At 40.8% G+C, this 13,139-nt stretch overlaps 1 protein-coding gene across 2 annotated transcripts in view; it reads left to right on the top strand.

Moving 5' to 3' along the window:
• LOC140211628 (transducin-like enhancer protein 1) overlaps window positions 1-13,139 on the top strand; it is a 118,790-nt gene that overhangs the window by 72,686 nt on the left and 32,965 nt on the right. For both annotated transcript variants that reach the window (XM_072281573.1, XM_072281574.1), the window contains 2 exons: window positions 9,608-9,727; window positions 11,167-11,220. In XM_072281573.1, the coding sequence (XP_072137674.1) occupies window positions 9,608-9,727; window positions 11,167-11,220 (174 nt within the window). The remainder of the gene's footprint in view (window positions 1-9,607; window positions 9,728-11,166; window positions 11,221-13,139) is intronic.

Genomic DNA, 13,139 nt, shown 5'->3' with positions numbered 1-13,139 from the left:
GTGGGTAACCCTAGGCAATTTCTAAAATAAGCACATGTTCCACATAGCATCGTGGGCTGAAGGGCCTGTATTGTGCTGTAGGTTTTATTTTGTTTCTATGTTTCTAAACAGCCAGAGCAAAACTATAGGCCCAGAGTGAATTTCTGAATTGGGAGGCAGCTGGCAAAGCTCATCCCTCAGACAATGCCATTACTGTGAGATGACAATTATTTCAAGTAAAATGGAATATTAAACATTGCATCAGGATTGGAACCTTGAGTTCCTGAATTGGTATGTAATGTCACTCGAGGATCACATGCCTAAGGATATAACCAAGGAACTCTGCTAGAGAATATCTAGTCACTTGAATGGAAAATCTGTGGAAAAAATGATCCCTTGGGGCTTCTATCATGCATTTCATGTGTATTTCAATCATGAGGAAGAGTATTGAAGCAGCTTGCCCTGGTATAGAAACATTAAGATATCTAGTTAGAACTGGTTAGTCAAAGGAGAGGAGACCTAACACGTAAGTGTTGAACATGAGTATCTCGTCTCCATCTGTGGATAGCAAGGCCCAGCAGGTCGCTGTGTGTTGAAGGCAAGGATGAAGCATTTACTAGGTGCAGCCAGTATTGCATGGTGGATGATCCCTTTCTGCTTCCTCCTGAGATCTCCACCATAACAGAACCCAAGTTGATTCATCTCATGAGACATCTCCAGATAAAGCAGAGTGTGTGGCCTCAAGGACTATCTGAGCTTGTAGTACTTAAGACTGTACTCCAAAACCAGCAGGAGCACTAGCCAAGAATCCGGTATAGTTCCAACCCTGGCACCTACCTGAAATATGGAAAATTGCCCAGTTATTCTGTTCACAGAAGTAGGACAACTCCAATCCAGTTAACTATTGGCCAGTCTAGTCTTAGCCATCAACAATGTAATGGAAGGTGTGGTTGACAAGCCTATGAAATAGACACTTTATTAGGTACACGTGTGTGCCTGCTCATTAATACAAATATCTAATCAGCCAATCATATGGGAGAAGGCAGGTGTGGTCAAGAGGTCCAGTTGTTGTACAGACCAAACACCAGAATGGGGAAGAAATGTGATACAAGTGACTTTGACCATGATCTGGTTGATGGTGCCAGATGGGGTGGCTTGAGTATCTCAGAAAATGATAGTCTCCTGGGATTTTCATGCACAACTGTCTCTAAAGTTTACAAAGAATCATACAGGAAACAAAAATCTCAAAACAGCATCAGGTGAGCAGTAGTTCTGTGGGTGAAAATGCCGTGTTAATGAGAGAGGTCAGAGGAGAATGGCCAGACTGGTTCAAGCTGACAGGAAGGTGACAGTAGCTCAAATAACCACGTGTCACAACAGTGCTGTGCAGAAGAGATCACTGAGTGTACAACACTGTGAACCTTGAAGTGGATGGACTACAGTAGCAGAAGGCTACGAACATACACTCAGTCGCCACTTTATTAAGTACAGGAGATGGCTAATAAAGTGGCTACTAGAATATATTCACCAACGATGGTTTCACCAGGACCATTCAATTCCACACATTATCACAGTCCTGATCACTGGCCAAAAGTGATTTTGATGTTCCCCAGTAAAAGTGAAGATAATGTGCACCTGGAGGAAAACACTTCAATGGCTAGAGTTAAGCCTTGCACATGGAAAAATGGCTGCACTTGAGTTCAAGCATCCCAAGCCCTGCTGGAATTCCTTAATGTGCTAGGTCCTGCCATCTTCAGCAGCTTCATCAATAGCCATCCCATCTTCAGATCAAATGTGGGGATATTTGCTGCTGCTTTCAGAATATTTGTTACAGCCGCCAATGCCCACATGTGTGAAGAGTGAGACCAGATTCAGGCACAGGTTGTTAAAGTGGCACCAGAGTGGCAGGCCGTGGTGGTCTGTAATAACGAAGTCTAGTCATCTACCCCTAGCATTCAATAACTATCATCGTTATCACATAATGTCAGATATCATATGGGGTGTCACAGTAGCATAGTGGCTTGTGCAGTGCTGTTACAGCTTGGGGGGTTCCAGAGTTTGGAGTTAAATTATGGCATGTCTGTAAGGAGTTTGTATGTTCTCCCTGTGAACCACATGTTTTTCCTCCCACTGCCCACATATTGGTCACTATAAATTGTCCTGAGATTTATCATCGTCATTAGGCTAGAGTTAAATAGGTGGGTTGTTGGGTTGTGTGGCTAGTTGGCTAATGGAATGGCCTGTTCTGCACTGTATCTCTAAATAAATAAAAATGAAAGTAATAAAAATATGTTGTCATATTGCCAGATAGATTATTAACACAAGATATTGTGCAGATACTAGAAATCTTGAGCAAAACACACAAAGCTGGTGGAACTTTGCAGCATCTATGTAAGGGAATAAATAGTTGCGATCTTCTGGGGGATTCAGTGAACTAGATTCTCGAGGGTGCAGGTATGGCCACGGTGGTCATCACTGGGGCTGCATGCTGCGTCGAGGCCTGATGGTGGAAAATGAATCTGTGGTCAGCTCTATTACTGTGCGCCGATGAAAGAATCAAGCAAGATTAAAATTGTTGAGGGGGAGAGTGGAAAACGAGCAGGTGTTCAGTGCCATCTACCTGTGTTTGACTGGTCTCCTTCTCTTCTCACTACTACCATCGGGCGGGAGGTGCAGGAGTCCTGCACCCCACACTGGCAGGTTCGGGAGCAGTTGTTGGCCTGCAAGCATAGTGCTCTTCGATGGGCTTCCCTTGCTGCAGTGCTGAAAGGACTCTGCAGCTGGGGACTCACTTTCAGGATTCTGCAGTTCATGTTCCATATGCTTTTATTTACTTCTTCTAAACCATTCGCATGATTTGTCCTCTTTTTCCAAAATAGGGATGGGTGTGTGTGTGTGTGTGTGTGCGCGCGCACATTTAATGAGTTGTACTGTGTTTCATGGTTTTGAGGATGCTTGCAAGAAGATGACTCTCAATGTTGTGTATAATATACATACATTGATAATAATGTTGAACTTTGAACTTTTGACAGCTCAATGCTGGCCTTGCTGACCACGTCCAGATTCTGAAAAAGAATGAAAAGAGTACTGTCAACTTGATTACTTAAGGCATTCTTGCATTTGGATTTACCAAAGTTATGCTGCTATCCCTGCACTGACACTTCACACACATTTTCAGGTGTCACAGCTATATCGTTGAGATTAAGGAATGTGTTTTGAAAGGGTAATCTTTGGGAACCAGAATTTGGATTTTGAGATGCTGTGGCTGTAACCATAGGACAGTTTTTGTAATCAGCCATGTACTTACTTCCTAGGTTTTGAAAACATTCAAGTCTAGTTGTTAAGGTTTCCCATTGTGGAATTGCTGATTGAAATACTGCCATTTCACTAATTACCAACACTATGAAGGTGAATTTCAGACGACAGCTGGTACTTGTGGAACTGTAGACCAAATTATGAATGTGCACCTTCAGAATAAAGTGGGAGAGCATTGTGGATTGTGCAGGAAGAGTTTGCATTCAAACTGTGTGAAGTAACAAAATTGTTTTGTTTGTATAATAGCTTATAGTGCACAGTTAGATGTGTGAGTGAGACATGATAGCTCGTGAGCAGAATTTGAATATGGGTGGTGTCAGGTTTTGTGTTAAGCTAATTAGTTTTGCTGTTCCTATCTGTTTGTTTTGGCATAATCTCCTGAGTTGTTTCTTCGCAATTAGTGCCAGGCTAACAAGTTGATCAGAAATGAAAAAACAACCACAGGCTGAGAGAGAAGAAAAATTTAGTTTATACTTTAATGAACCCACTACGTAGTAAATTAATAACAACTTCCTCAATAAAACATGTTTTACTTGATGACACTATTCCAAGCAGTTTTCAGGGTGTTAGCAGACTAAATTGGACTATGCACTGCATACAGAAACAGGTCACCAAAAGCTCAGTCTGATTTTGAGGAATTATCTTGATGAGGAAAGAGTGTTTTGGGGAAGAAATTCCAGAGCTTGAGACCAAGGTAACCGAGTGCATGGCTATTAACTGCGACGAAAATTGGTCAAGATGGCACAGAGCTGTGATGACTGTCAAAGTTGTGACTCTGATTTAATTGTTTTTTTTTAGGTTTGTTGGGCTGGTTTTGGGGACAGTGTGGTGGTCAGGTTAGAGCTTAGGGACAGGCTAGAGTTGAGGCCAAAGTCCAGGTCAGAGCCCTCTGCGGCTGAAGGCCAGCAATCCCCATGGACTGAGATGGGTTGGAAAGCACTGCAGATGATATCCATGGTCGATGCCCGGGGTTGGCAGGTCCTGAGGATGAGCCTTTCAGGTTGGTGTAACCCGAGATTGGAGATCTGTGTGGGCAGGCGGAGCGACAGTCCAGGGTGGCGAATCCTGGGACTGGAGATCAAGACAAGTCCAGAACTCTAGTACTGGAGTTCAGTTCCTGTGGTTGGTGCAGTCCAGGATTGATGGTCAAAGGCCTAAGATGGCTCGTCCGGAAGTTGAGGTCAAAGTCCGAGGGTCAAAACCACGGGTCGTTGTGACTACAAGTTGGAGGCCTGATGTCTGTGAGTCCACTGGAGAAGTCTGAAACCCTATGTCTGCTAGTCCAAGAGTCTACTGGAGGCCCAGATGCTGGGTTTGGAGGCCTGACTGCGTGGATGGGTTTGAAAGAGATTTGTTTTACTGTTGTTGCTGCTACGTTGCTCTGCTGAACATTACAGGCATGTTATGTTGGTGACACTTGCTGGCTGACCCCCCCACCCCCCCACACATCCTCTGATTGTGTTCTTGTTTATGCAAACAACGTATTTCACCCTGTGTTTTGATGTACATGTATTAAATGAACCTGAATTGGAAAATTGGAGAAATCGTGGACCACTGATACCGGGTTTGTTGGAAATCTGGAAAAGGTTACAGAGATAGGGAGGTAAGAGTGAGATGGGATGATTGAAATGTAAGATCCTGATGGATTTTGACAGGATGAATGTGGAGAGAATATTTCTTCTTGAAATAAAATGTAGAACTGGGGATCACTGTTTAAAAAACAAGGGAACGCCCACATAAGGCTGAGATGAGGCAATTTCTTTTCTACTCAGAGGATCATCAGCTTTTGGAATTCTCTTCCACAAGGGTGGAGGAAACAGAATCTTTAAGGCAAGGTTGGATATATTCTTCATCATGAACAAAGAAAGAAAAGGTCAGAATGGGTAAACAGTAACGTAGAACTGAGATTAGGATCAGGTAAACCATGATTTAGTGGAATGGTGATGCAGGCTTGAATGACTGAATGCCCTTCTACTTGAGATTCACACGTTTGGAGGCCATGGGCGAATTTGAATATAAGAATGAAAGCTTTAAAACTGAATTGTTACCAGCGAAATCATGTGGATGAATCATGACTTGAACTTAGTGCAAGTCAGGATATGGGCAGCATAGTTTTGGATTAATGATGACAGAAAATGGGAAAACATCCAGGAGTACCATGTAATCCTAGAATCTAGAGATGATGAAGACTGACATGAGTGTCTTGTTGAAGAGATGAGTTAAAACATGTTTGTGAATGGATATCATTATGGAGATGAAATGCAAAACTTGGGAGAGAACACAGAATCAGAAACTCAGCTCAGGATAAAAGAAAGTGATAGTTTTACAAATGGCTTCAGCTTCAAACATTGGCTGGGGAGAAGATGGAATCAAATCGATGTCACGGTGCTGAATACAACCGCTTGATTTTGGAAGAAAATTTCTGCTTATTTAATATTGGTCAAGCAGTAAGTCCAACCAGAAGCAGAAAGTTAATCAGGAATAATCGTCGTGTCACGCAATATGGTGTCCTCAATCCACAGTTGAGATACTTAAAAGAGAGAGGATTCCAGCTATTTGGTCAGATTGTACTTAACCCATCCTGGCTTCCAAGTCTCATTAACTTTTGTTCCAGCAGTGTGGCTTGTGTTCTGGAGCCCTTGTTGTATGGCGGCCATTTTGAGGTGCTGCCACAGCGATCTTCTGGCAAGGTGTTGTCAAAGTAGCTTTGAACTGTAACTGTATATCTCTGATTGGCAATATGTGGAATCAGCTGAAAAAAAGTAACTAAAGAAAAGGATTAAAAGATAAATATAAACTGTTGTGCTTTACCTACGCTCTTAATAAAAGATGGTGCCCCCATGAATTGGGTTGTGTTAAGTACTGAGGGGCCAAGTATGGAGTGTTCTCAGCTGAGTACATTATAGAACTGCCATTGGACTGAGTCCAGGGGAGGAGTGGGAGGTCAGATTTGCCACTATCTGACCTCCAACTTGTTCCATACTTCCACACTACGGGGAACTGCGACTGAAAACCAGTACAATCTGGCCCTTGTCAATTAGAACAGCCACTCCAGGATTTTTAGGACAATGCAAGTTGAATAATTTGGTTAGATTTTTTTTAAAACTCTAGTCAGGCTGTTAACACTACAATAGAAGAGCCTAGTTTTAATGAAGTGCTCTACACAATAACTCTGAGCTATGTGATTTTGAAGTTATGCCTATCTGACATTGCAAATGGAATTAATGCCATCGGATCATTGCCTGGCCTATTCCAAAATACTCTGACCTAGCATGAAATGAGAAGATGTCTGGTCTTGAAGATTAAGTGTAGTTACTGCCAAAGCCTGCCACAGCTGCATGATTTTGAATGACTGCAGGGAATTTTATAAGCTGGGCTCTAAATCTTGTTAATCCTAAGGTCAAAGTTGTTACATTAACAAAATAGGCCTAAAGCAGCCTTCTCAAAGTACTCAGCTGTAATATGCTATAAAATACCAGAGCACTTAATAAACTTTTTATAACTAAAAATGGTTCAGAGGTGAAACTGTGAGCTGCATCAAAAACTCAGTCCAATTTTTGTGCCAGGCTAATTATTTTGCTGCTATTTGAAGTTCAAAATCTGTATTACCTTGGGAATGGAGGGGGCAGATGATTTGATGGGATAAAGATAATTGTCATATACACTCAGCCCACAGCGCTTCCTCTTGCATTGCCCCTTGAGATGGTCTTTAGAATTTATGCCATTGACGCTTCTTACTGAGGGTGTTTCAGTTCCAGTCAGTAAATTATAGATACTGACTTTAGAATCTGCCGGTTATCAACAGCAAATTGTTCTGCAATATACTTGCAATAATGCCATTGTTGTTAATCTTTCAATAAATGTCAAACAGCTTTGGTAAGGGTCTACGTACTGGCTATTAACATATACTAATGTGGCATCAACATGAAAAGTAAATAAACCCCTTATACCAGTAAAATTAAAGCCTTGGAATGATTTCAAGCCATAAATCTAATCATTGGATTCAGATGACAATTCTGAACTTCTGAAGCTTCAATCTTGCGGTTTAAATCTCTTGATTAGATTAATACCACTTAATAGTTTCCAGGCATCATTATCCTCTGTGTTTTGTAAAAAAAAATAAGAACTTGCATTTGTTTCATGTGACTTCAGACGAGCTGTCCTGTTGTTTGTGCATCTGTGGAGTGGGTGGTGGGGGGTTGGGCTTTAGCAGCATTGAAGTTCATGAGCAATATCATACTGGTTAGAGAGTTAAATCCACAACTGACTGCCACTGGAAATGGAGTCTTGTCAGGATTCCAGAAGACTGTGCCTTTTGGCTGCAAACCAGTGTTAAAGGTTACACAGGAGGTTGCACTGGATTAAATTTCATTGGAGTCTTGTATAATTTACTTGAGACCTCTGGCTGTTCTTTAGCTTGACTGACCGTGAATAGAAGACAGCTTAGTATTAGCCTTGGAGGAGCACTCACTCAAGTAAGCAGAAGTTGACAAAATGGGACTTGAAGTGTTCTGCACCCTTGTTGTTTTTTGTGCTTGTAACCCTATATCATTTTGGTTGTACTGGAAAACTGCAGTGGCGTTTTATACATTAAACAAAGGCTTTAATTTTCATGAGTAGGTAGCTCTGTGCTATCTGTTCTTTAGCTAAAGAGTGAAATATCTACTACATTTTCTGTCTCAGTATTATGTAGAGAGGAATCTACACTTACAGTAGTGACAGTGTGTGATTGTCACTTAGCTGCAAATCGTGTTTTAATTTCTCATGAACTACTTTAGTATTTAAAAAGCTTCTTTCGCTCAACTTAGTTTGCATTGTTCATGTTCTTTAATGCATCACTGAACAAATTGCCCCCATGGATATCCAGTTAGTTAAATGGCTCATTGTTAACATCGAGGTAGATGAGAACAGTGAGTCTATTAATTTGTACCATGTGACCCTGAAACATTGAAATTGCTTAGCATATGGGTCAGCAATTAGGTGTAAATTGCCTCAGAAGGTATGTGTGTACTAATAAATGCTTATTAAAACTGGGCATCAGTCCATTTTATCATTGTTCTGCACTTAAGGAATAATATTTTTGGACCATTTTTGTATTCATTTTCCTTTAAATTCCGATGAATAAACTTAATCCTGTTCTTGTTGCTTGGTTCGCTTTCCAGAGCAGCAGCAAATGTGAAGCTGTTCCTGGTAGTTATAGGAATAAACCGGGGTATCCTGTTCATTTTGTACTTGAGGGTCTGTAAGTTAGTCAGTTTCAAGGAGCTAGATTAACTACTAAACATGAGAAACTCTGCAGATGCTGGAAATCCATTGCAGTACACACTAAATGCTGGAGGAACTCAGCAGGTCAGGCAGCATCCGTGGAAATGAACAAAGAGTCGATGTTTTGCGCGGAGACACTTCTTCAAGTCTAGAAAGGACGGGAGAAGATGGCAGAACAAAAAGCTGGGCGGAGAGGAAGAAGGATAGCTACAAGGTGATAGCTGAAACGAGGAGAGTAGGAAAGGTAAAGAGCTGAGAGGAAGGCTTCTGTTTAACTACTGTAAACACACTAGTAAGGCTTCAAAACTGAATTAATATGCTTTTAAAAAAGAAAATAAAGTAGCTATTAAGTCATTTTTATTACTGTAGGAAATTAATGTCCAATTTGAGAAAAGTCAGCCTTTTGTGTGATTGGTGGTCGTACAAGCTGGTGTGATTTTAGGCTGGGTACTTGTCACTATTAGACTGAGACACTACTCATCTACTGCAGATGTCATTGCATTAAGGTATGTTATGGTAATCAATCTTCTTGTTCTTTAAATTGGAAAGCTGATTTGAAATCCTCACTGCAGAGACTATGATGCCTTCTCTAATTAGACATCTGATTCTGGACGTATCTTTTCATCATTATGAAGCATTGAAATGGCCATGTAACTGCAGATTTAAATGGGAAATGTTGGCTCCTATTCCTTGAATAGTTGGTGTTTGGCAAAAAGGCAATGTAAGCATGTTGTCAGACTTTATGGGCTAGGTACAAGTAAAATCCTAATTATATGTTAAATGCCCGTTGCCCTTGGGCATTTGTTGGGAACGTAGCCTGCAGGTTACACTTTTAAAAATAAAGTGGTGAAAGTTTGATATGTATGGAGTAATGCATCTATTTTTAAACACCTGTTTTCTTTAATACACGAAGAAAATCAATAATTTCTAAGGACACTGCATATATTAAGTTCATAATTACTTTGATTTCAGTATCATAATCAGTCATGGCCAGCATTGGGGAATAAAAAATAATTTTCTTTTGAAAGCCACTGTTTTGTCTTCACAGAGTAATTCCCTGCTGGTACCTGATGGTCTGCGGGGTACAGATAAGCGCAGGAATGGACCTGATTATTCCAATGATGTGAAGAAGAGGAAGGTTGATGACAAGGACTCCATGAGCCACTATGTAAGAATATATGGGTTAGGGTTTATAAGTGTAAGGACTCACCACCAAGTGCAATCATTCAGAAGCTTGCTTTACTTTCTTTTGAGTACATTTACAAGGATAGAAGTAATTGTTTAGATAAACACATTCTTGCAATTTTAACAAAATGAAACCATTGAACTTAAATGTTAAATTTAATGAAACATTTAGTTAACTTCATGTGGTAATTTCCTAGAATTGGAAGCCTGAAAATTCAATTGCCCAGCACTGATTTATTTTCAGTACTAAGTGATTGAAACTTAATTTAACTCAGTGTAATCTGAGCTCTGAATTATTTCCAGGAAACTTGGATCACGTTGTGCATTTGGTGTCTGTTGTTGGGCACTCCTGGGACAACATGATCTTAGTCCTATAATAATAAACCGGATCTTAATCTTAGAGCACCAACCTGTGAGACCTGTAGACAAGTGAAATTCTTAGCTCAATCCTGAGACTAACCTTACCTATCTCCTGGCTCCTACTGCAATGAATAGTTGCCTCTAAGCCCCGATCTTCCAACAACAGCTTGCCCTCACTTCTGGTGTGTGACCTCTAATCCTTCACTTCTCTTCACTCTCCCATTTTATTGCCAGTGCTAAACTCCAAATCTCAGCTTGACGTGGACCCTCATCCTCAATCTCCTCTACCATCACCTTAGCAAAGCTGGTATAATTACTGACTCTTCACAGGAAAAGTAGGGTTACCTTCCATTCACCAAAACCCCCTCCACTTCCTCAGTCCCCCCAGATACTGCATGCTCAGAATGAGAAAGATGCATTGTAATTGTTGGTAAGAAGATCCGAGAATCTTCAGTGTACATAAAATGTCTTTTGAAAGTTACTGTCAACTTTATCCCAATTTCAAGATGTATGAATATTGTGTCAAGTATGGATTTAATAAATTTGAAGCAATGAGAAAAGTATAATCAATTCTAAGGGCTTTTAAGCATGAACAAAGTAATCCTTATTTTCCACTGAGTTCCAGGGGAAAGGAAGGGATAGGTGCTAGAATAATTTCCTAATCTTATGGACCTAGTGCCTGCCTAGAGTTTTGAATTAAGCAGTTCTTTTCATATGTAAAAAGTTACATATTATTCTACAATATGCAGGCTGCTGAAGTTATTTTCCTAAGAAAAGCAAAATACTGTAGATGCTGGAATTTTGAAGTAAAGACAGAATACACTTGAAATACTCAGCAAGCTTGGCAACATCTGTGGGGAAAGAAACCAGGTTGATGCTTCAGGTATGATGAATGGTCCTCATGTGGGAGCATGAACTCTGTTTCTCTCTTCATGGATGCTGTGAGACTTGCTGAGAATTCTGTGCACTTCTAGTTTCTATTTCATTGTTCCAAACATCTTGAAAAGTAACTGGCCCACTTTTCTTGTAAGTTTATCTGAAAATATTTATCTTGTTTTAAAGGACAGTGATGGGGATAAGAGTGACGACAATTTAGTAGTGGATGTTTCTAATGAGGTTTGTATTTCTTGTTGTGTGTTGCGTGATGTCTGATATTTTCAAATTAATGACCTGGATGCAATGTTCAAATATTTAACATTGTAAGGAGATTAGATATAAAATTCAAATGATTTGGCATCATCTTTGAAATAATGGCACTAAAATGTAATGAGTACAGTAAACATTATTGTTTGTTACTTCCACAAAGCATCATATAAAGGCTTTCAGGGCCAATTCACCCCACCCTCACCACCATCCGGAGACCTAAATAGGCCGCCTAGGTGAGGCAAAGGTTCACGTGTACCCACTCCAACCTCATCTAGTGCATTTGCGTTCCTGATGTGGCCTCCTCTACTTTGGTGAGAACAAGCTCAGACCTTTCACAGGATGATTGTCTTGCGGAGCACCCACGCACAGTACACAATGGTCATTCTGAACACCCACTTCAATTCCCCTTCCCATTCTCATACTGAAATAGCCATCTTTGGCCTTTCTACTGCCACATTGAGGCCCAATTCCCAAGTCGAGGGACCATACCTCGTACTCCACCTGGATAGTCTACAACCCAATGGCATGAACATTGAGTTTTCCAATTTCAGGTAACCCTCCCCTCAGGTGAGTTGTTTCTCCCCTTCACACCCTTTTGATCCTTTACCAGTCCTCCCATTTTTGTCTTCTTTTCTTTATCTCCCACCCCTCCTGGTTCCATCTACTTTCTATGTTTATAGTTCACCCACAGTTTCTGACCCATCTTGTTGTAGTCCTGGCTGTCATACATCTCTTCCTCAATGGTTCCCATTCTCATCTCCTTTACTCATTCCAGTCCATGGTGTTTCTGCCCATCTCCCACCAGCATCTGACTCCAATCTTCGCACTGCTTCTTAATATTCACTCTGTCTCTGTATATCTATCTGCAACTGTCTTCCCAACTTTCCCTTGCTCTCCTACATCCTAAACCTTCCTTTTACCTTACATCTCCACCCCCTCACTCCACCTCAGGCTCTTGTCTCACCACTCCCCTTCCCCCCTTAATAATGGCAATATCTCTGACTTGATGTAGGGTTTTGACAAAACATTGACTGTTCCTTTCCTGCTGCAGATGTTGCTTGACCTGCTGAGTTGCTTTAGCAGATCATTTGTTGCTACATTTTGCCTCTTCCCCCTTACACCTCCTTTGAAGAGTTATAGCTCTTTTCAAACTGTAGCGTGAAGTTATAGTTTCATGTAGATTAGATTAGATTATGAGGACACGCAGTCCTGTTATTGTCATTTAGTAATGCATGCATTAAGAAATGATACAATTTGTTCCTCCAGAATGATATCACAGAAACGCATGACAACCCAAGACTACAAAATACTGACAAAAACCACATAATTATAACATATAGTTACAACAGTGCAAAGCAAGTGTAGTTTGACCAATAAGAGCACAGCAATTGAGGTTGATTCTGTTCTCAATTGTTGCTTAACATTTAAACATCATTCAATAGCTACGTACATGAGCAGGGTCTCTAAATGTGATATGCTCCAAGTTTGGCACTTTGTGAGATTAGCAAGCAACTCAGAATTGTACAGCAGCTAACTATTGAAACTCCTGGTGCATGCCTTCATTTACTTACCAACCTACCAGCGATAGACGTAAATCAGAAATAGAAGACAAACCTGCCTGCTCACGCTTGCTCCCTTTTTAATATGATCATGTTTGATCTTTTGCCTAAGTATCACTTTAGTGCACTAACTTCATAGCCCTTAGTTCACTTCATGTTCAAAATTAGCTTGATCTTAGTCATAATTACACTGAGCTTCCACAGGCCCCAGGAGTCTTGAATTCCTCAGATTCCCTTTCCTCCCTCACCTTAGTCCTGAAAGGCTGATCCCTTATTTTGAGACTTTTGACCCAAGTCCCTAACACCCAGGGGATGCATCTACCTTGCCGA

Source organism: Mobula birostris, chromosome 17 (genome assembly GCF_030028105.1).
Source record: "Mobula birostris isolate sMobBir1 chromosome 17, sMobBir1.hap1, whole genome shotgun sequence".
NCBI classification, from domain to species: Eukaryota; Metazoa; Chordata; class Chondrichthyes; order Myliobatiformes; family Myliobatidae; genus Mobula; species Mobula birostris.
This window is presented reverse-complemented; position numbering and strand designations above follow the sequence as displayed.